The sequence below is a fragment of the Chiroxiphia lanceolata genome, chromosome 1, assembly GCF_009829145.1.
Source record: "Chiroxiphia lanceolata isolate bChiLan1 chromosome 1, bChiLan1.pri, whole genome shotgun sequence".
In the NCBI taxonomy this organism is placed as follows: Eukaryota; Metazoa; Chordata; class Aves; order Passeriformes; family Pipridae; genus Chiroxiphia; species Chiroxiphia lanceolata.
This window is the reverse complement of record NC_045637.1, coordinates 142599568-142621974: the sequence shown is the minus strand read 5'-3', so window position 1 is coordinate 142621974 and position 22407 is coordinate 142599568. Positions and strand designations below refer to the sequence as shown.

Here is a 22407-nt window from a genome sequence, read left to right as displayed (position 1 = left end):
GAAAAAGCAATTGGTTATTCTTAATAAAAGAGAAGGCGAGTTTTTCTCTGTTTTGCTTTCCCTTTGCTTCTTGGATAAGAGGGATCTGAACATACAAAACACACAGGACTGCAATCAGTCACTGCGACACTGCGAAGCTGAGGAGATATAAAGACACTTCTCTACTTGTAACTTACATATTTTTCTCCCTTTTTTTGTCTGTTTGATCTATAGAACTGTATCTCCTAGGACCAAGACAATATACCATGTATTTCAAAGGGTTTGAACCATGTGCTCAAGTACCATCCTAACAATAAATAGCTCAGACAACATACAGTTAAACTGGGAGGGCACTAATGAATGCTCTTACAAAATCCAGCCTTGAAACAAGCACAGTGCTAAGATCACAAGCAGTAGTAGGGTAGGCACGTTTTGTGTACTTACCCCGAAGAGGATAATCTGACTCATATTTAGCTCAGCACATGGGATAATAACCAAGTGTGAGAGCAGGAAATTACAAAATAGTGGATTAAGGCTGGACATCCAAAACCTTCCTGGCAGAAAAATCTCCCATATTAGCAAATAGTCCTCAGGAAAAGCAAAGGAAGCCTTGACATTTGACATAATTAAAAGGAAGAAGAAAACACACTACCACATATGCTGATTGGAACAAACTGCATTGGCAGGTAGACAGACTAGATGATGTAATAAAAGGTTATTTGCCATTTTTAACTTGCTTGATTCCATACAACAGGAAAAAACCCAAGAAGGGTCATAAAAATGGTTTCTGACTACTAGGTGGACTGGTGTAACAACTCCAGGACACTTTAGTCCACAGACTAATGAAAGGTAAGAAAAAATTACTGTCATTTAGTCATTTAAAAGACAAAGTTGCTTCTTAAGTGACAAATGTAAGAACATCAGTAAGGAAAAGCATTCACTGCAGATGCTTGAGAAAGCGATGTAATTTTTAACAAGTATTGCAATGTCTCATAACACCTCTAAGCTGATGGATCTTTTCCAACACTTCCATTTGATGAGGAACAGTATTCACTAGCACTGCCCGTGGTCTTCTTAAGGTGTTTTTTTTTTATCACAGCTGTGTCAACCTCATGATGCTTGCAGAAATTATAATGCAGATTCTGGCACATGAGATCTAATACTCTTGCTCTAGATACATAAAATAACTTTAAAATGCAAAAGTAGCAAAAAAAGCATAATAATATTACCATTTCTCTATGCAAGACCTTTTGTGATCTCCCATGTCAGTAAGTAAGTTGCTTTAAATCTTGGGACTAAGTAAGGTCTTTTCAGTTTACCAGACAGGGCAAATCCTTCCACTTGCATGTGTACATTTGCTACAAGGCTGCTGTCTTTCATCACAGACTGCAGCTTTTCCCTCAGTATCAAAAATATCACAGCCTGTGTGGTACTACATCTACTCCACTTGACAATCCAAGCAACTGCTTTAAAAACGGAGAACTCTGGTCTGAACAGCACACAAGAGACCCAGAGAAGTGCTGCAAATGCATTTTGATAACTCTTGGCAAGCTAAATGCTTAACTGTGTTCAGGGAACTAGGCTATAAATTATGCTGTCAAGTAGTTTCAAGGGCACACTAATGACAACCAAGTACTGCCAGGGAACAAGGCAGTTCCCTCCCTTCTGGCCACAGAACAGAGGCAAGGAGGTGGCAGACCAAGTTGGTTTTACAGCAGATACTCTTTCTCTGCCCTGAAGACATCCTCTGACTAGCAGGGTTATTTACAGCCAACTTCTGCTGGCAGCACAAAGCATCCTCAACACGGGGAAATTTTTAATACAGGTTTATTGAAAAAATATTCCATTAATTCATTTTAAATATGCCTTTTCTTTAGTTAGTACAGAAGAATCATCAGTATTCATTGGGTATTTACAGTCATTTCCTATTTTTCTTTTCTTCTAAGGTTTTAGGAGCTATCACTGTCACCTTCATTTATAACTTGCTGTTATACACTGTATGTGATATAGACTGACAGTGTTAAGAAACTGTGTGCTAAATCAAAAAGTAATTCATTTAATTTTAAGATATGAAATGGTATTTATTATCAAGACCCCTATGCCTCAATAAATCACCTCTCCTCTTTTTTATTTAAGATTACAATCCAAATTATTTTCTTTTTTTTTTAATATTCTCTTTAATATAAACAAAATCTGATGCAAATTTAGATCACACTCCATACACAGAATTAAGTTACATTCTTATTGGAGCTACCTGTGAAATTTAGAAAGAATATTTAGAAAGAATGAGAAATCTAGTGAAATTTGCTTTGATTCTTTCTCCAACACTTCTTGTTCCCACTGAAGTCACAAACAAGACAATTAACATTCCCACGCACCATTTCCCCCCACAAAAATGTGCACAGTACTGCCTGCTTGTTTTACAGGAGCACTAGGAATTTCAGAGCATGCAAAGCTCACTCTAAACCACAGGTAAACAACCTCTAGTGCAAAGATGTTATGTAATTAAAGACGTATTATGTTAAAAGCAGTCAGCATCTAATGAAAATCTTTAAAATTAGCAACGAAATGTCCACACACTCGTGCAGTAATGCCCTTGAGAAACATACCAGAAAAATCAGGAAAAGTATATTCCAGTCTTGCAAAGGACCCACAATTAGCTGATGAATTAAATTCCTCCTGTGTCTGTGGGTATTCTGTATAGTGCCCAGCATTTCACAGGCCTAGACCAACATAGTGCTTTTGGCATATGGTACATTCAGGTCTCATAAGCAGTCATGATTTATTCACTAAAGGCATGTGCTCATTTCTGTTCTGCCATTACTGAGAGAAACAACACAGGAGATAACAGACTTGGATCCACATGAAGTGAATCAGTAGCAGACAACAAGAACATGGAATAGCTATTTGCAGCAACACTTGTTAATATTCTGTCCTTTAAGGTAGATAATCGGTTTTAAGAAACCAAATGAACACACAAAACTAGACTGTGAATAGAGTTATGATAAAACTTGTGAGTACTTTCACAAGGCCAATACAGACAGCTGCAACTAAAAAGAAATGGAAAGCAAGACAAGGTATGAAGCAAATTCAGTCAAGTGCTGTCCCCACAGCCAGAAATACTCAAGGCACTAATAAAACCATGATGAAAATAGGGCACAAAATACTCTAATACGTCATGGGAGTATCTGGGAAAAGATGGAAGAAGGGAGAAACAACACAGAAGTTCCAAATTCCCCTATATATTTCACACTGAGCATTTTAGAAAGAAAGTGTCTTACCTCAAGTTTATATGCCCTGTCTCTGCTGAGGGGCTCCAAAGGAAAACTCAGGTTATTTGCTTCTGCCAGGGAACGCAAATCAAAATAATACTTGGCATAAACACTGGAGGGAACATTAATATTGAACTGTAACAGCTCAAGAAACTGGCGTTCCAGCTCATTCCTGCAGAAAGAAGATAAATGTGAAGACATGTTTCAGACTAAGCATTCAGAATGTAATTTTACTTTAAATTGCAAATAGTATAAACCAAGTTCATGTCTTATTCTTGCCAGATGCAATTATCCCAGCCTAAGGTTTGACCTACCCTACCAAGTTCTATTGGTGTATGTATGCCAGTGAGGAATAGGAGAGATGCTGCACCTTGCAGCTGCTACTGTGATGCCAATCAAGTCCAGGCACAAAGTTTTCCTAGTGGAAGGGGCACCTTTATCAGTTTAGCTACTACAGTTTGGGAAAGAAAATCTAGCAGGAAAAAAAAAGTTCTCGTAGTTTCTGCTGTACCTCCACTAGGTGGGTCTGCACACACAGCTATGCCAAAACAACACATACACATGCCCTAAATTTGTCAGACATGTCTTATAAATGCTGCACATTTTTCTAACACCTAAATTACTGGAGAACTTATTTATTCCCTTCAGCCTTTCATAATCAATCACTTAGAATTAGTCACAGGAAACCTGAATTTTTCAGCATACTCTTTTTATGAACAGAATAAAGCAATTTTTCCCTTAGATGCAGAACCAAAATTCACAGTGGTGATTATTTCTTTTCCAGCACCTAAAACAAATGTGTTTGTCAAAATACCTTATAGGAAGAGAGGTTCTATTTGAGCTCCCACCCTGTAAAGCTTTGGTATAGCAATATGTTATTACCTACACTGGTACCTTAAAAAGTATGTTGAGAAATAAGCCAACCAACAAAATTAAGGAATGGAAATTTTCATCAATTGTACAGTAACTAGATATCCTACATAATATTTATGCAGGGACATATGATACATTTAAATCAGTGACTTCAAGATATGAGAAATAAAAAAGATAAATGGGCGCTGAAAGATGTTTGCTGAAGAGCACAGTGACTGCACAGCTCTGTTACCAGCAGGCATTGACTCTGATATTGCTTTTAAGTTACATTTTGACTGCTGTGTAAGTGTGCAAGGAATGTGCAATAGAGGTTGCACAGTTGGCAATAGAAGAGGAAGGATCTGAGGATAAAAAGTACTGGCACAGTAGTTTTTCAACACTGAATGATTTTTCTTCTTCTCCCTCTTTACTCTTATATCACTCTTACATCATAGTCATTGTCCTTTATCCTCACTCTCTCTCTGCCAAAATTCTATGTTTACGTAATGATAAATATTAATTAACATTAAAAGACTAACTAAGAGCTAGATAGGGACTCTTTGGCATGAATTCATATTGCTGAAGATTGCAGCTTTTAAAAAATCCAAATAAAAAAATTACATTTTAAGATGTCTATGAACAAATACAGAATATTATCTTTTATACTGCCAAGATTGTATTTTCTGCAAGTTAAGCCTAAGGGTCTACATTAATGGATAACACAAAGCCTGTTTTAATGGCAAAAGACATTGGCTGCATCTCTTTTGAAGAGCACCCTCAAATCTGTAAGGAAATACATAGCCTCAGATTCTTACTATCCCCTAACTCCCAGATCTGAAAGTCAGCAGATTAACTCCAGCTGAGAAAGGAAAAAAAAACCCCAAATATTTTTTATTTGAACTAATGTAATTTAACTAACCACCATATCCTTCTTCCACCATACACCTACCTGAGACTGCTTCAGCATGTGCTTTCTTGGGGCACTCCTCAAATTCACACAAATTCAAGGTAAAGTTACATACAGGACTACAGATGCCCACTGCACTTCAGTACTCCCAAGTTCTCTACTAGCTTTTAGGCACAGTCCACTGTACTGATGCTGACCTATAAAACACTGAAAGGTCTGCACCACATTTTGCAAGATACACTTATGCTGAATGATTCACAGCAGCTGAAGATTTTGACGTAGAGCTCTTCTTCTGTCTTACTAGTACAATGAAAGGCCCCCTCTTGCTTAGAGCTAGACATTTCAAAATCATCATACTGTACTGTACAAACTACCTGAAAAATAAGAAAGAAGGAAAAAATCCAACACACCACAGATGGGCAGAGGGAAAAAACTGGAAAAACTGGCAGCAGGAATATAAGCACCAAGTCAACAAGCACCAACATCTTTGCTGGGGGAGTCACAAGGAGACCTAAACATAAAGCCCGTGAACCAGATCATCAAGTACCATATAGAGAGCTCAGGTTCTCCAAAGGTTTCTGGTTCTGCAGTTTGTGAGAACCCCAAAATCTTTAAGAAAAGGTTAAGAAGCTAAAAACCTTAAGGACAAGGACTTTGGCTTAGGTGCAGCACAGAAAGAGGGTCGATGTTAATACGGGTCTGCCACGTGAGTAATGGTGTTATATAGCTCGAGTGCAACTTAGAACAGTAGCACCATCACATGTGTTTGTCAAAAACAATAACCTCTTTTCCTGTTTCCTTTCACACCACCACAGTATGACTCATCACCTGCCTTCAAGAAAAGTCCTGAGAATCAGCAATTTCAAAACTCACACTTATAACCATTCTGATTAATACTGTCATATGGCACAGTCTAACCTGTCACTCTGCTTCAAGCTTTTCAGCACTTCAGGTCATGTCCCAGCTTCATAAATACTTTAAAAGCAATGAGATTTGCCTTGGAGGAGGAGCAAATGGAGGGAGACTCTTACTGCTACGAAGAACTCAAAAGCATGGAAAGGATCAAGGGGAAAAGTAGTTTAGAGAAATCATTTAGGAAACAAACAGTCAAGGAAGCATTATCAAATTATTCTGCATGGAATAATATTGCACACAGAAATGCGAAGGGCCTGATTTTGGTTCTTGTCCCTATTATTTCCCTCTCCCCCTTTTATTCTGTAAACCTCATTCTGTCTGGGCTATGTCAGAAAAGAAGCACCATCAGCCATTCTTAAAGTAGCTTACATGTTTTAAAAGAGATACTGAAATGGCATTACGTGGTATTTCCTACCTCTATCTTGAAGTAAGCTTTCTCCAAAACTAATGAAAGTATCTACAGCATACCAAAGTAATGCAAGTGTTTTGCACTGTGTTTTTCATTTTGACTCAGGGAAAAAAAAATCCACCTTACTACAAATCTCATGTTAATACAAGATTTAGAGATAACTTTTCTAATGCTTGAGCAATGACAGCTACTCAGAATTTATAAGACTTATCTAGCAGTGCATGAGCATGCTTAATTTAAAACAATCAGCTGACTCCTAACATTCAACCTTTCCCTTACAGATCATTTTTAGACCAGCTATAAAACTGACATACAGCAAAATAGTAAGAAATTAAATTAGGGCTGCTGTAGCAGAAACACTTGGCCTTTCACTGCTCTGACACCGTAAACCAAGATTCAAAAAACATTCTGTCTGCATAAACATTTCTTCTCATATACTTCCCTCCTTAACCTCCTCCCAGAGGGGTTATCCACAACAATCTCTCTCCATTGGCTGTGATCCTGACTGAAGTGAGCTAAAGCACAGATAAGTCTCTATAGTTTTCATTACAGATACTTAGCTCTGCTTCAAAGAGCTCTGAAACACGTAGATACTGTACTAAAACATATTTTTAATAATTTTATTATTACTGGTTCTTATGAAAAAGGGGTGCACCAGTAGACTGGAAACATCACTCTCTGAATACACAAGCTGCAGGGATCAGCCACCCCCAGCACATCCCAGTGCCAATTCCAGCTGCAGCCCTTCCAGCACTGTTCTCACACACACACCAGCTCAGGTGAGGGCATCTCAGAAAATGTGCACAGCCTGTCACTCAGCCCTGAATGTGCACATGATTCAGACCCAGGGCACTTCAGCCAACATATGTAACACCTGCTAACCCACCAAACCAAAAAGCACTAGACTATTTACTGAAGACTCATTCGAGTATTTGTGAACATTATGATATTAATTGTATTTGTTCTTATTACAGTTATTTTTCTATTGCTGTTGGAATGTACCCTCAATAAGACTGGAATATCCAGCCACATGTCAGAATTCTCTATGCTGTTAAAAAACGCACTTAAGAATGCCATCTAATCAAAAAATGGAAAAATGGAATTTTTTCCCATTTGCAACTTAAAATAATGTATTTCTAACACCTTGGAAACTAATCCAGCAGGATACAGGAGGGAAAAAACCTCAAAACCCAAAAGCACCAATTTTGAAAAATGGTAATAAATAAGTGGGTGATTATCTAAAGGGTCATTAGGATCACAATTTTTTTCCTGCTTTACATGTTTGTCTACTGTCTGTATGGAAAGTTAGCATGACAGTAAATTATGCTGAAGTGAATAAATGCAGGCCCATTGGACATGGGGATTTTTGTCAAATCATACATTTAAATATTCTGCTAATCTGTCTTCATTACTGTGCATGAACATCCAGTGGTAAAATACACTTCAACCAGAAAACACAAATAATTCACGTCTTTCATGTAAGCAGCTGCCAAGTAGACCTCGTGCCATCTATCAGCATTTACCATGTTTAGATACAACACAAATATACAAACTTCATATAATTTATGAAAGAACTTCCTGTCACCCTCATACACACAGATCTTGGCATTCATTGACAAAGATAAACAAACTGCACTCACATGTCTTCGACCGTGATATCTTTCAGGATCTGGCAGTAATCCACATTCCACACTGCCTGGTCGTCCCAAACTTTGGATGCCAGCAGAATTGCCCCCAGTACAATTCGCTTCCAGTTTGCTGGACAAATATCTATCTCTGCATAAGTTAAAAGTCTTTCAAGATATACCTGTGGAAACACATTAAAATCAAGACTTGATCTATTTTGATATTAAGTATAAATGGATAAGAAAACTATTCTCACAAACCCACACTGGTAATTTTAAGACAGTAATCTGGTCTCAAGAAGATTCTTTTATTATAAAAGTTGTAAGTTTGAATGTATACATTATGACAAGCTCAAAACTGGATGTGATAAATCCATTTTAGTTGGCCTTTGCTTTCTGATCCTATTAACCATTTCAAAAGGCCAGATGTCAGACTCCTGAATACAGCATTTCTTCTTTAGCTGTGACTTGCTCCTGCCTGCCACCCTAATGCTGAAGAAAACCTTACCATTATCTTATAATACTGTAAAACAAAATATCACTAATCGTTCAAAAATGTCTTTTTCTTCGCAAGGAAGGCAAAACAGTACTTAAACACAAAATTACAAGTTCTAAATTATGTGTCAAACCCATTACTAAAAATGGAGGTTTGTCTTTTTCTTTAGAGCATCACTCTGAGAAGATTTTGATGTACAAAATTTGGTATTGGGAGACCACAGAAACACAGTGCTCAGTAAAAAGGCTGCACATGGAGTCTGCACTACCTGAAGGTTCTGTGTAAAAGGTTGCCTTTTGTTTTCCAGGCAGTCTGTGTAAGCAACCCCCTTACACTCTATATTGCACAAAACAACTTGTAATCTTTCCAAGCAAAACTGCTCCTTGAATTACAAACAAACAGTATTCCTTGGAATTGTCCTTGGAAAGCAAAAAACTTATTTAAAGCAACACACTGTGCTAACACAGGCAGCGTCATAAGCAGAAAGCCTATGGAAGCCATAGGATCACGCCACTCAAATTAGGAAATGAAATTAATTTGCTTCACATCAGTGCAGATTTTGACTTCTTACTGTAAATGCAAAACTTTTTAAATTTCAACTTTTCACATCCAGTTTTAGTAGATTTTTTTAATGAATACTCCACATCTACAGATACAAAAAACATACAAAAATCAGAAAATAACATCCTTTCTTACATGCAGCTCTAGCTTAGAAAGAGAGAGAAAATAAAAAGGAAAAAAAAAAAGAAAAAAGAAAACGAAGTAAGGATTTTGTGTGGGCTCAAATTCAAAGGCATTTAGAGAAAAAAAGTAAACAGATGAGAATTACATTGCAAAGAAAGACATAGAATCACAGAATGGTTTGACTTGGAAGGGACCTTCAAAGGCCATCTATTTCCAATTCCCTGCTGTGGGGAGGGACACCTTCCACTAAACCAGGTTGCTCAGAGCCCCATCCAGTCTGGCCTTGAACCCTTCCAGGGATCGGGCATCCACAGTTTCTCTGGGCAACCTGTTACAGTGTCTCACCACTCTCACAGTAAAGATTTTCTTCAACAAGGCCAAGGACTGGGTCCTCCACTTTGGGCACAACAACCCCCTGCAGTGCTACAGGCTGGGGACAGAGTGGCTGGAGAGCAGCCAGGCAGAGAGGGACCTGGGAGTTTGGATTGACAGGAAGGTGAACATGAACCAGCAGTGTGCCCAGGTGCCCAATGGCATCCTGGCCTGGATCAGGAACAGTGTGGCCAACAGGACCAGGGAAGTGATTCTTCCCCTGTACTCAGCACTGGTGAGGCCACACCTCGACTGCTGCATCCAGTTCTGGGCCCCTCAGTTCAAGAAGGACATTGAGGTGCTGGAGCAGGTCCAGAGAAGAGCAACAAGGCTGGTGAAAGCACAAGTCCTATGAGGAGAGGCTGAGGGAGCTGGGGTTGTTCAGCCCGGAGAAGAGGAGGCTCAGAGGAGACCTCATCACTCCCTACAACTCCCTGAAAGGAGGTTGTAGCCAGGTGGGGGTTGGTCTCTTCTCCCAGGCAGCATCAGTAAGACAAGAGGGCATGGTCTTAAGCTCTGCCAGGGGAGGTTTAGGTTAGATATTAGGAAGAAATTCTTTTACAGAGAGGGTAATCAGGCATTGGAATGGACAGCCCAGGAAAGTGGTGGATTCTCTGTCCCCGGAGGTTTTTAAGATGAGACTGGATGTGGCACTTATTGCCATGGTCTGATAACCACGGTGGTAGTGGATCAAGGGTTGGACTTGATGATCTCAGAGATCTCTTCCAACGCGGCTGATTCTACGACTCTACCCCTACCCTCTTTCAGCTTAAAGCTATTTATAGCCCTTGTAGTATCACTACAAGCCCTCATAAAATGTCCCTCTCCAGCTTTCCTGTAAACCCTCTGTAAGTACTGGAGGTGCTATAAGGTCTCCCTGGAGCCTTCTGTTCTCCAGGCTGAACACCAACTCTCTCAGCCTGTCTTCTCAAGGAGAGGTGCTCCAGCCCCTCTGATCATCGTCATTACCCTTCTCTGGACTCGTTCCAGCAGATCCATGCTCTTCTTATGTTGGATATTCTGGAGCTGGATGCAGCACTCCAGGTGGGGTCTCACCAGAGCAGAGCGGGGGGGGCAGAATAACCTCCCTTGCCCTTCCTCACACCTCTTTTAATGCAGCCCAGGGCACATTTAGCTTTTAGGGCTGTGAGTGCACATTGCTGGGTCATGTTGAGCTTCTCCTCAACCAACACCTCCCAAGTACTTCTCCTCAAGGCTGCTTTCCATCAATTCTCTGCCCAGACTGTATCTGTGCTTAGGATTGCCCTGACTCAGATGCAGGACCTTGTGCTTAGGACTGCCCTGACTCAGATGCAGGACCTTGCACTGGGCCTTGCTGAATGTATTTGCACAGGCTCACATCTCAAGCCTGTCAAGGTCCCTCAGGATGGCAGATGAACTTACACCTCAGTAAAAAGGGAGCATGAACTTGCCGCTATTTTTGCATCAGCGCATACTTGAGAAATCAGCTTTAGAAACTAAATAGGAGCTTGATAAGACACTATTCCTACACCACCTTCATATTGATGCATCTTCCAATAGCATGCTGAGGGATGTGAATAATTGCTCTTGCTTCCTTGGTGAGAACTTGGGCTTAACTCCAGATATACTGTTTGCTGCAATGAGGCTCTGTATCATCCTTGGATAAAACTGAAGATGATAAATAGCTCTCCAGCAGAAAGGCACTTAATGTAACTTTCAACTCCTTTCTTGTAATTACTAAAAGAGCATTTTCTTTTGTTCACTTGCTGCAGCCTCCTTGACTCAGTCTTAGGTTTTAAGCGCATGTGTTCAAGTAACAGAAGACAGAAAAAGCTAAGACCTCTTCTTGCAGCAAACCTTCGTAAAAGTTTATCAACGTCCTCAGCTAATGTGGGAATTCACTGTAATCTAGGACTTGTGACAGCATCAGCATTATCTTTGAGACATTAGTGTATTTCTTCAACTTTCAAACAAGCTCACTCAGCCACACACAGAGTCTTTGTTCTAGCTCTCTCTAGCTCTAGTTTGGAGAGAACCCACTGACTGCAGACAGGGAAATTTAGGCTGGTACATACTTGAGCTCTCACTCTGCTGATGTAGAGCAACCTTGTAACAGCAGCATATACACAGCCAGGTGAGCTCTGTCTCCAATGCAGATGTGCCAAAGTTCATTATTCCTGACAATGGAGCCCTTGACTGCTGCTTTCATCTCAGAGCATTTCAGTATACGAGGCCCTAGTGGGATGTAGTATCAGCCCAAGCACCACTGATGGGATATCAGAGTAGGACAGGCAGAGTCTGCCATGCACTCACTACTGAAGAGGATGCTTCTGGTGCTGCAAAGATGTGCTGAATCAGTACAGACTTTTGGAGAAGGGCCAGGTGGCTCTCAGCCTGTTTGAAGAGGAAGGCTGGTGGGGTGGTTAGTCACTACGCTACTCATCCCAAACAAACTCGTGGCTGGTGGGAGAACACCACCTGCTTTTGCTGGCAAAAGCCAGCCAGTCTTCCCACACATGCAGGCAGACATGCTCCATCTCATTAAAAAAAAAAAAAAAAATCACTGAAAATGTTGGCCCTGTAATGGTAAATGTGAGATGTGGAAATACCATTTGTAATGCAATTATGTCTACACATTGAATAGTGTCTTAAACACAGGGGTCATTTTCTTAAATATGGGGTTTGTGTCAGACTGGGATTCTGAGTGTACTATGTGGTTCAGTGTATTTGCCTGTTGTAATGAATTTCACCTGCTTAATTTTCAAGAGCAAAACACTTTCTACATTCCTTTAGAGCTAGATGCCATGAAGTCATATAATAATGCAAATTTTAAAAGATCACAGTACAAAAGAATATTACAACTTGCATCCCAGAATGCTACAAAATATTTACTTATATGTCAAAAGACAAAAAAATGCAGAAGAAACAGTGTGAGAAACACTTTTTTTTACTTTTTTTTTTTTTAACGAAGTCTGAGGACCTCCTGTCTTCTGGATTATTTTGGCAGGCATTCCTTTACAGAACTAGAACTAATGAGCTTTTAGTATCTAGAAGTTAAAATATGATTTGCCTCCACTCACCTTTAACAGCTCTATCCATGCCCAAAAATGGAACTAAAGCTTAAAACGAATTGAAGCTGTTCCAGCATTGTTACTTTTCTTCAATTTACTTCATCCTTTGCAGTGCCTGGAAGTAAGCTTTTGTGGCCAAACTTTTCAATACTGCTCTATTAAACATTCAAAAGCTGAAATCCCAAAAGACATAGATTTATTCTGCCTTAATTCAACAGCTAGTTCTGCTCAAACACTTTAATAGCATCCAAGACCCATCTTCATCACACTTATCATTGCCCACTAACTTCTATGACTGTATGTTTATATAACTTTTACAGAATGGTAACAAGACTACTTATATAGACTAAAGTTACTGATGTGACATTAGCAAAAACTTTCAGTAGCTTCAGTCAAACAATATATCGTTCTGAATTTTTCCCAGCTTACAAAGAACAAATACAACCCAGTGTTAATATCAACAACACTAAAATATTCAAAACTCATTTTTACCACAATTCAATTCCTAGGTGAAATGAAAATGCAATTCTGACTGGGAAAATGCCAATGGACATAGGTCTATCAATACATTTTTACTTACAAACTCAATATCTCAGAGTCTGATACCTCCATTATTAGTCTACTGCATTTGGAAATGAACCACATGGTTCTACATGACTATCAGTCTAACAAGCTTTGATGGACAACAGCTGCACCTCATTGGAGACATTTTAATAACTGAGCACAGGTCAGAAGATACACTGCACAGAGTTAAGATTTCAGAAGAGCAATACTGGATTATTATTTTCCATCTCTTCCCACAGACTCACACCAAGATTTCTCAATTACTGACTTTTATACTTGGAGTATCAGCAAACTATTATTTAATCATAAGCGAAACCAATTTGGTGATTTGCCTTTGTTAAGAATTCATTTACCTGAATGAAAAAGAATTTATTTCTACTAATTAAAATTACCACTCCATGGGTATAGATAATCCTAAACTGGTTCTGAGTTCAGTGAACTCTGGAGAGGTTCATTAAGATGCAGCAGCCCAGGAATGTAGTTGAATGGCTTCCAAAGCCATTTCAGATCCAGAGGTACTGAATTAATTTGTTTTAGCACATACCTTGAGCTCATAAATCTTCCAGACCTGAAACAACTCCATGCTGACCTAGTTTGGATGCCTCTGATCTTGACTCCCAGGACCTGGACTTGCAGTGGCATGGTGGAGAATGGCATTTAGCCATCCATTATAACCACTAGTCCTGGGAGGCTTTTTTTTTATCCAAACACAGAACTGTAACATGGCACAAACTAAAAGCATCAGCAAGAGCATCCAAGCTCCAGCAGCGCTGCTCCAGCAGGGCCACTGCTAAGCCTGAACTAATCCCCAGGGTGATTATTTGCAGTTGGATGAATCCATCCGGGACTAATAACATCTAATAGTAACTAACCACAGTATCCAGTGTCGTCCCAGTTATCTAGGATGTCAGGCTCTCCATGATCCTGGATGGCAGAGTGTTGGTTACACAACATCCCAATCAACAGAACATAAATCGTTTGAAGAAAATGAAAACTAAAGATAGCACTGAAGAGTTCAGTTTTAATTAGCGTGAAACAGCATATCATGTTTCCCATCTCAGAGGGCATTATAGCAGATTTTGGATATTATATAATACATTCAAGTAGAAAGAAAAGTTAAAATACTGGAGAAGGTTTCTTTCTCCTTTTTTCCCCTTCAGGAGGATATACACCAATATGAAAGTGTCAAATCATTTCACTTCAATATTTCACAATCACAAAAAACACTCAAATTTTATTAAAACCTATGGGGTTCTTATAGAAGTTTTGCATCTCGTTTGCTACATCATTTTGAAGCTCTTCAACATTAACTTCCAACACCCTACTTACCACACTGGAGTTGCAGTCTAAGCACCTAAAATACCGTTATTCTTTTTTTAGGCTTCCCGAAAACAGTGGAGAAGGTTTTCTGTGGAGGTTATGAAATTTCTGTCCTCAGAGAAACACAGAACTCAACAGGTCAGCCTGAGCCAGCTAGCTGTGCTTCAAGAAAAGGTCAAACCACACATGACCCCCAGAAGTCCCTTCCAACCTAAATTATTCTGTGGTTATATCTGTCTGCAGTACTAGAATTTCCTGTGATGCCACATGGAGAGGTCAGAAGTTGTGTGTTGCCTCCAAGGAGGCTGACAGGGAGTCTCAGCACACTAAGTGGGCAATCACTGAAGAACATCACTGACATTACTAGAGTAATTCTGAATTTTGAGGCAGCAGAAAGAGCAAAGCACTATCTTCTCTCATGTGGTTTTTATATGGCTTTATGTCAAATTCTATATCTATTTTACCAATAAAACTCTGGTGGCTTTAATTATTTCTCACTTGATTTACACTGACAGAAAGGAGACAATGTTTTTGGTATTTTAATTACCATAATGGAGAATCTACAAATGAGTCTGTATTTGCAAAAACCTCATTCCCTCCCTCACTAGGTAACCCACATTTTAAGTTGCAGGAGCACAGAGTAACTAATAAAGATATTTCCATCCCAACAGATCATGGAGAAATACACAGTCCTCTCACTTTAATGAGAAAACTTCAGTGTGTCACAATGCCTTGAAATTAAAACAATATCTATACAGAAAAGATTCTAATTGGTAGTGGGTCTCATATAGCCAAATCACGGCTCTAATCCAATCACTAAATTGCCATATGCTCTGTTTTATGCAATCAGCCAGTTCCCTACCACGACTCTCCAGAAATAACTGTGCTTTGCAATTGCCCAGCTGGGCATTTAAAATGTTCCACAAAGGCCTGGTGCCATCCATTTGGCGGAAAAGGACATCACATCATCGTGGTTCTTGCAAATTCCTCCCATTTCTATTTTTGAGGCCAAATGGCAAAAAGAAGTAACAAAAGCAGTCACAAAATTCTGAAAAAATGTGAACAACTGCTAAGTACTATTGTAGATAATTACAGGAAACACTAATGGAACTGAGAGAAAGGTCACATATCTCCAGGTTTGCCCTGCAATTTGTTAATTTTAAGACAAATATCTATAATACATATAAAATGCACTCAAACTATTAGGCCTGGAGCACAGCTACAAAGCCTTTGTTCCTCTTGGCCTCCTCCAGAATGTTCCCTGACACATGTCCAGCTGCCAAGGGGCTCAGGATTGACACCACAGATGGAGGGACCTTCTCCAGGTGTGGCCAAGTGCTGGACTTCAGTCACCTCTCAGGGAATGCTTGAAGCCCAGGACAAAGGTACACACCACTAATATTGGATATACACTCTCCTCATGGGTTTCTTACACAAGACAGAGCCCAGCTTCATTGCTCTGCGTTCCTCACCACCCATGAACCCTTGTGGTCACTGGATGGAGAGTGACAGCAGCACACCAGGCAACAAACATTACTTTGCATTGTACTCCAAGGTCTTCAGAGGAACCTGCACCATGTAAGGGCTGATAGTTCTACTGGGCCACCCAAAAAGGACCTCTGCTACAGATCAAGTGTCTCTATGGACTCTGATCCCTTCATTTGTGTTTTTGTTTTCTTTTAGAGAAGTAGTAGATTTTTTTATATGTCGATTGAAATACATATTTTTAAAAAGGTATTTTATCAGCATTTAAAAGTAAAAATATTCCAGTAAAAGGAAATCAATAAAAAACTTTTTCCATTCCCCTAAACACAGAAAACAAAATTGTCCTAAATAAAGTAATTTTCATACCACAGTTCAAAAGTACTCTCTCTTTACCTACTTGCTGAAAATGTGACCAAAGATTACAACAAGACCTCAAGAACATCTGGTTGGATTAATTAAATCCCTATTTTGCATAAGGAGAATTTATTCTTACATACTTCAAATTTCAGATTTCCCCAATATCAAATCCCCTCAGTACAGTACGAACTTTGTACCATATTTCAAAAGCATTCTCCTCTGAACTTCACAGAATAATTCAGCTCAGGTACTATATGTATTTACATATCACTTATCTGATCAGTCTATAGCATACAGACCTAGCATATTTGCAAATGCAAAATGTGTCCTCTCTGAAACTACTACGGACATGGAAGTATATTAAAAGAACCTTAAATCTGACCTATTTGCAAAAAACTCAGAAAGTCATGTCAAGGCAAAGCAGAAAACCTGGACCATTCTGCACTTCAGGTCTAGTTCAGGTCTAGGATTGTTTTCACAGAACAAAAGAACAAAGCATAAATATTTAATTCTCCTGACATGCAAACACTGTACTGTTTTTCTGTTGGTACACTCCTATTCACATTTTTATTTGCCATCCAATTAGCAGAATAACAAAAGTACAGCTTGCCACCTCTGCACTTAGGGAGATGGTAAAGAGGAAAGAGGCATTTCTCAGCTTTGGCAAAGGTGAGAATACTCTGGGGTGAGGGAGACACACACGTGCATTACTTTCCTCATGAAGTCAGGTCACAGAGTATAGTTCAGCTACTGTCTGGGATTAAAACCACTATCTGCAACGCTTTAAATTGGCAACATGATTCTTAAAACTGATTTTATTCTTATGGTATTATTTTATAAATAAATAATGTGAATTTGTACTTAATTGTTTCAACCTGAGATTTTAATTTTCTACCTATCAGTATGGGAAATCTCTTGGCAGCTCTGGAGGCTGTGTGAAAATTAAATTTTTTGTTTAATTATAAATTGGTTTTGCTGTAATAGTGGAGGCTTTAATTGAAATATTTTAATTAAGTGCTTGAAGCAACACAATGCCGGGTTTTTGCTGGAGACTGGCTTATCTCGCAGTCTGGAGTTTCACATTTACTCAGTTCCTGTGCTGAACACAGACTTGCTATAGAACTAATTGTTACTGCTGCTTCTACCTGGCTAATGGCAGGTACAAGACAAACAGTGAGTGCATTCAAACACACACCCTGGGCCACATTAATAGTGTGGGCAGTAAAAAGGGGTGCTTAGGACTGTTTAAAAATAATTAGTGTGAGTGAAAGAAAGATAAAGCTGTAGCATCTTGTTCAAAATGTACTGTGATCCCCACAGATACACTTCCTGTCTTCTGGCAACCCTCCCAGGGGGAACAAGTGGCAGACAGAGCTATCAGATTGCTCTCCGACGGGCGGCCAGACTATGGCAAAACATAAGCTCCAGCAGGGAATGCTGATCTCTTCTTCTCCAGATAGGATATCAAAATTGAAAGCACTTGCAAGGTTCATGAGTAGCAGCATCAATACTACCAAGATTTCAGGAGTGTGGGGAGGGGGGGAAGGGTTCATTGCTTTTTCATAGATTAATTTCTACATTTGAATATTTCAGAAACAACACAATCTGTGTCTGAGGCCCATCCTGATGACACGAACAAAAATAGAAATGGAATCTACAAGTACAGAGGAAATTGAGAACAGCAGCAGCAGAATTTCATACTTGTAAAACACCATCTGAAAACTTTGAAGGTTTCTGGAGAGACAGGTCAGGCAGGTGCTATTATCCTGAAAACAGGGGCAAGAATAGCTGAACAGTAAACTCCGATCACCTGCACCAAATCTGTCTGTAAACATCTGTATGGCTGCTTTGAGAACTAGGCTATAACACACTTTCCTGTTACCACTGTGCTGGGTAAAAAAACCCAAGTCACATAAGTTTTCGAGCACTAACAACTATGGGAACTGCTTCTGTAATAAAACAAATGAGTTAAAAACATCTATACTTCACTGGAAGTCACACCAAAAGAGTTACTTACAAGGAAACCGCGCAAGAACCAGACGTGGCAAGGAAGAAGTTAAAAATGAAAGATATTGAAATCTACGCCTGGGTTAACAAGATTTGCAGCAAAAAACTTTCCATGCATTGCAGTAAAAGGAAGATATTGCTACGAAAAGAAAAAAAAGCCCCCCTCCTGTTCTACTACACAGTGCCCACATTGATCAAATAACCTAAGATTGAATAACAGATAAACTACAAGACTGAATTTGACAGTGGATTAATTAAATTACGGAAGAACATACTGATTCACACAACATAGCTTGTCTCCAGCAGAAATCATTTAGGAAGAAAAGGAAGAAGGACAAGCACTTAGTGCAATTATGTAAAAGAGACAGGCAAAATGTCATTTCAGAAAACAAGTAATGGCTGGGTCAAGTAACTAGGTAGAGTAATACCACAAAATGTAAGGGTGGAGCACTGCAGGGTGTTTCTTGCCCTGTTTCTCTCATATTCCTGTTCTGTACTGGCTAGTGCAATTCATTCTGACTGTCTGAAGGAGAAAAACCTGCCAACTAATCTTAGAAGCCAAGGGAAATAGATTAACAGAGGAAATGAGAAGGCCTGGGCTTCAAAATCCACCTTCTCCTATTTCCCCTTCTTCCATCTAAAATGCATAAAAAAGCTGTTATGAAACCACATGTTGTAGTGGTAAAAAACCATTTTGTTATTTTAAAGTCTCTAAGTCAAGAACATGGCCAAAATTGTGCCTGAAAGCTGAAGACACTTGTCAGAGTTGACAGGATAAAAATTTCAAGAAAATTAAGAAATTCCCAGCTGGTGGAGATCATTTTAGCTCCTTCAATCCACATTGCTATGCTGATCCACACCAGCTGAAAATTTGAACCTTCTTTTGTGTTGTGCTATTTTTAAGAAGCTAAACTTCAGACTTGAGTACAATTGTTGATCCCATGACAAGTATAGTGGAAGTAAAAAAAAAGAGCCATCACCAACATGCCCCAGTCACTCACTGAATCCTTCATGTGCCTATCAATTCTTATTAGTGCTATCAAACTACCTACAGCTGTTCCCAAGTCTCTGCTGAGAGCTCCAATGACACACAGCAAAACTCCCAAAAGTTGAAGCCTTTCTGCTTTTAACATTCCCTCCTGTTCTGACCAACTATGCCACCTGCATTTTCTAGGAGTCACCTTAGTGGCCTGGAACATTATCACTCTGGTAGGGCACCCTGGGTTTTGTGTCACATGCTACCCAATCTCTTCTTCCATTACTTACTCTCCCCAAGAAAAACGAACTGTATTATCTCTTCCCATCAAGAAATCTCCTTGGTTTCCATGGTGAGAAAAAATTCCCTGGCAGCACCTAGATCTATTAAATCATACAAACCCGGGCTTTGAGAACAAAACTGGGTCTGTCAGATGGCTGATGTCATCTCTCAGACACTCACCAGGGTGACAATGGCACATTCAGCAGTCAGTTGAGCAGCACTGAACAACGTCCGAACAAAGCGGTAAATCTGTTTCTGCTCCGGGTCATGTTTGTCATAGTCTGGTGGCACTTCGGATTTCTAAGGAAGAAATACTTCCAAATAGGTGACTGAAACAAAATGAAGCAGACAGAAAAAAAGAAAGACAGTTCACATGAAAGAGAAGGAGAGGCAGGAGAACTTACCGAAAGGGGATGAAGGTTTTCATCAAAAATATCTAAGAGCATTCTTCCGTCTGTGTCCCTAAAAAGTATTAAAACCAAAGCAGTGTCATTATCTGAACACAATAGCACACAGCCCTCATAGACATATGTATTGTTAAAACTCCAACACTCCCCATGCTGCGGGGTGCTTAGAAACACTGACGAAATGTGATTTTCAAATACAAGTTGGACATATTCTGCCATAAGGTTTCTGTGTAATATGAAATTCCTATTACGAAGTACACTACAATAATCAGCTTTCAATGCCCACGATACAAAACTTCTGTGGTCTTTACTGGGAGGATTAAGAAGTACTACTACAAACTTGTGATAAAATTATCCCAGCTTACTCTCCTTTTTTTAACTTCATAGTCTCCACCCTTGCAATCTCTTAACTCCTCCTCCTCCTTTATTGTCAACATTGTGAATGCTTACCAATATGCAATGCTATTTTTAGAGTAATCCTTTAGTTAATACATACATACTTCACTTTTTACTTTTTTGGAAAACCCTATTGTACTAATAATTTCTGACAGCAAAAAGGAGCATATACAAAACATTCAGACAAAATAATATTCCTCTTCATTGGTTTTCTTAGCTATTTTTCTCTCTCAAATCCCTGTAGTTCAATATCAGCGTGCAAGTTGACACAACTTCACAGGTCTAACATCCAGGATGCAATATAAGGTATTTGCTGTGTGTAATTTTGGTAGGAACACTAACAATCACAAAAGCAAGTGGTGTAAGTACCAGTTAGAACTGGCACTTTCCGGACAGATGCATCCATGTGACCTACTTATTACAATCCCATCTTTATTTTTAGCATCTCTCGTACTCTGATCATAGAGTTCTTAAGAGAGAAACCACTGAATATGTCTTCTACCTTTACTCAGCAGCACGTGTCTCTCAGAGCATGCAAACCACAAGTTTTACAGTGGCTTCATGTCTGCAAAATGTATGTATTAGCAGCTAACATTTAAACCTCAATATCCGAAGGTGGTTTTTTTTCCTGCTAAAAAGTAAGCTAATGCTGGAAATAAACATTTAAAAAAAAGAGTACCTAAACTGAAACAAACAAACAAAACCCCACCACAGACTGGGATAATTACTAGAAAATTCCTGATCAGCCAGGATTTTAGGCCACACTCTTTTACCACTCTTATACCCCTACATAAAAAAGGAAGTATCTTAATGCAAAAGTAGTCTTCTTGGAATCACTGATGTGCTACAGTAAACTATGGCCCTTGATAATGAGAAGAGAGAAAGAAATAATATCCTAGTTTTAGGATAGCTGCTGCATGCAGCTATGAAGGCATATTTGATTGCCCTTAAAAATCTATTAAAATAAAAGTTGAGATATTTTCAGCTTCACTACAATTCATACTGTCCTCTTTCAAAACTGGACCATCTACTGACTGATCTAAGCGTTCTTCATGGTTAAATTTGATGGAGTTTATTTTATTTTGTTTCTTTATTCAGAAAATTCACCCAGACTTATGCATTCCATTAAAAACAAGATGAGTGTAGTTTTTTTACCACTTGTTGAATAGCTAAGCACAAAAAAAGCTGCAGAAAACTGATCAGTATAACTATGATAGGGAGGCACTGGGGAAAGAAGGAATGATAACCAGAATGTTACAATCAAATGAAATGTGGGAAAAATATGAAGAAATATTACATTTCACATATAGTTTCTCAAAAAAACCCTGACATTGGTGAGAGTTTAAAATATTAGGAAGTAGCTTATTTTAAGCCTCCTGTGCAGAAGAAAAGGAACAACTAAATACTGTCTGAAAAGAATTCTTCTCTGGCAGAGCAGATGCTTGACTCGTCATCTGTCAAAATCAACCTTGAGTCTGTAAGAGTTACATACTCCCCACCCCCCCCAATCTACCACATACGTCAACAACTTCCTTTTCGCCTATAATAGCAGGAAACAGAACATATGTTTTGCTCTTGCTGTTTCAGCAGCAAGTACAACTGAGTGCTGTTATCACGTTGTCCCTCCATTCCTAAATCAGAGACAACCAAAGACAGAGCAGTCATTCCACATCCTTCATTTCAGAGTTGCTAATTGACACACGCGTCCTGCTCCAGCATCACTGCCAAGACCGCCTGTCTCAAGTGTGTGCAAGGCACCTCCCCACCCCAGGCACATTCTGGAGGAAGCAGCAGTGACCAGTTTCCTGAATAAATCACCTCTCCACCCCACAAGTGAAAGGACAGAAAGCAACTTTCCCAAGAAGGTAACATTCAGGAGGCATTTGTTTTCAAGGTGCTGACATGAGGCTCTTTATTTTATAAAGGTTTGGTCTCTCTGTCTAGTAGTTGTAGGTCAAATTTGCATCAAGTTCTGCAAGCCCACAAATGGGCATATTTTACTGCAGGCAGAAATCAGCTCCATGGCAATTGGCATGAGATGACACTGAT

General features: G+C 39.3%; 1 protein-coding gene across 4 annotated transcripts in view; it reads right to left on the bottom strand.

Moving 5' to 3' along the window:
* Positions 1 to 22407, bottom strand: part of CCNY (cyclin Y) — a 123132-nt gene that overhangs the window by 5616 nt on the left and 95109 nt on the right. For all 4 annotated transcript variants that reach the window (XM_032685705.1, XM_032685714.1, XM_032685717.1 and 1 more), the window contains 4 exons: positions 19960 to 20017; positions 19736 to 19855; positions 7975 to 8141; positions 3261 to 3423 (listed from right to left, as the gene is read on the bottom strand). In XM_032685705.1, coding sequence (XP_032541596.1) covers positions 3261 to 3423; positions 7975 to 8141; positions 19736 to 19855; positions 19960 to 20017 — 508 coding nt within the window. The remainder of the gene's footprint in view (positions 1 to 3260; positions 3424 to 7974; positions 8142 to 19735; positions 19856 to 19959; positions 20018 to 22407) is intronic.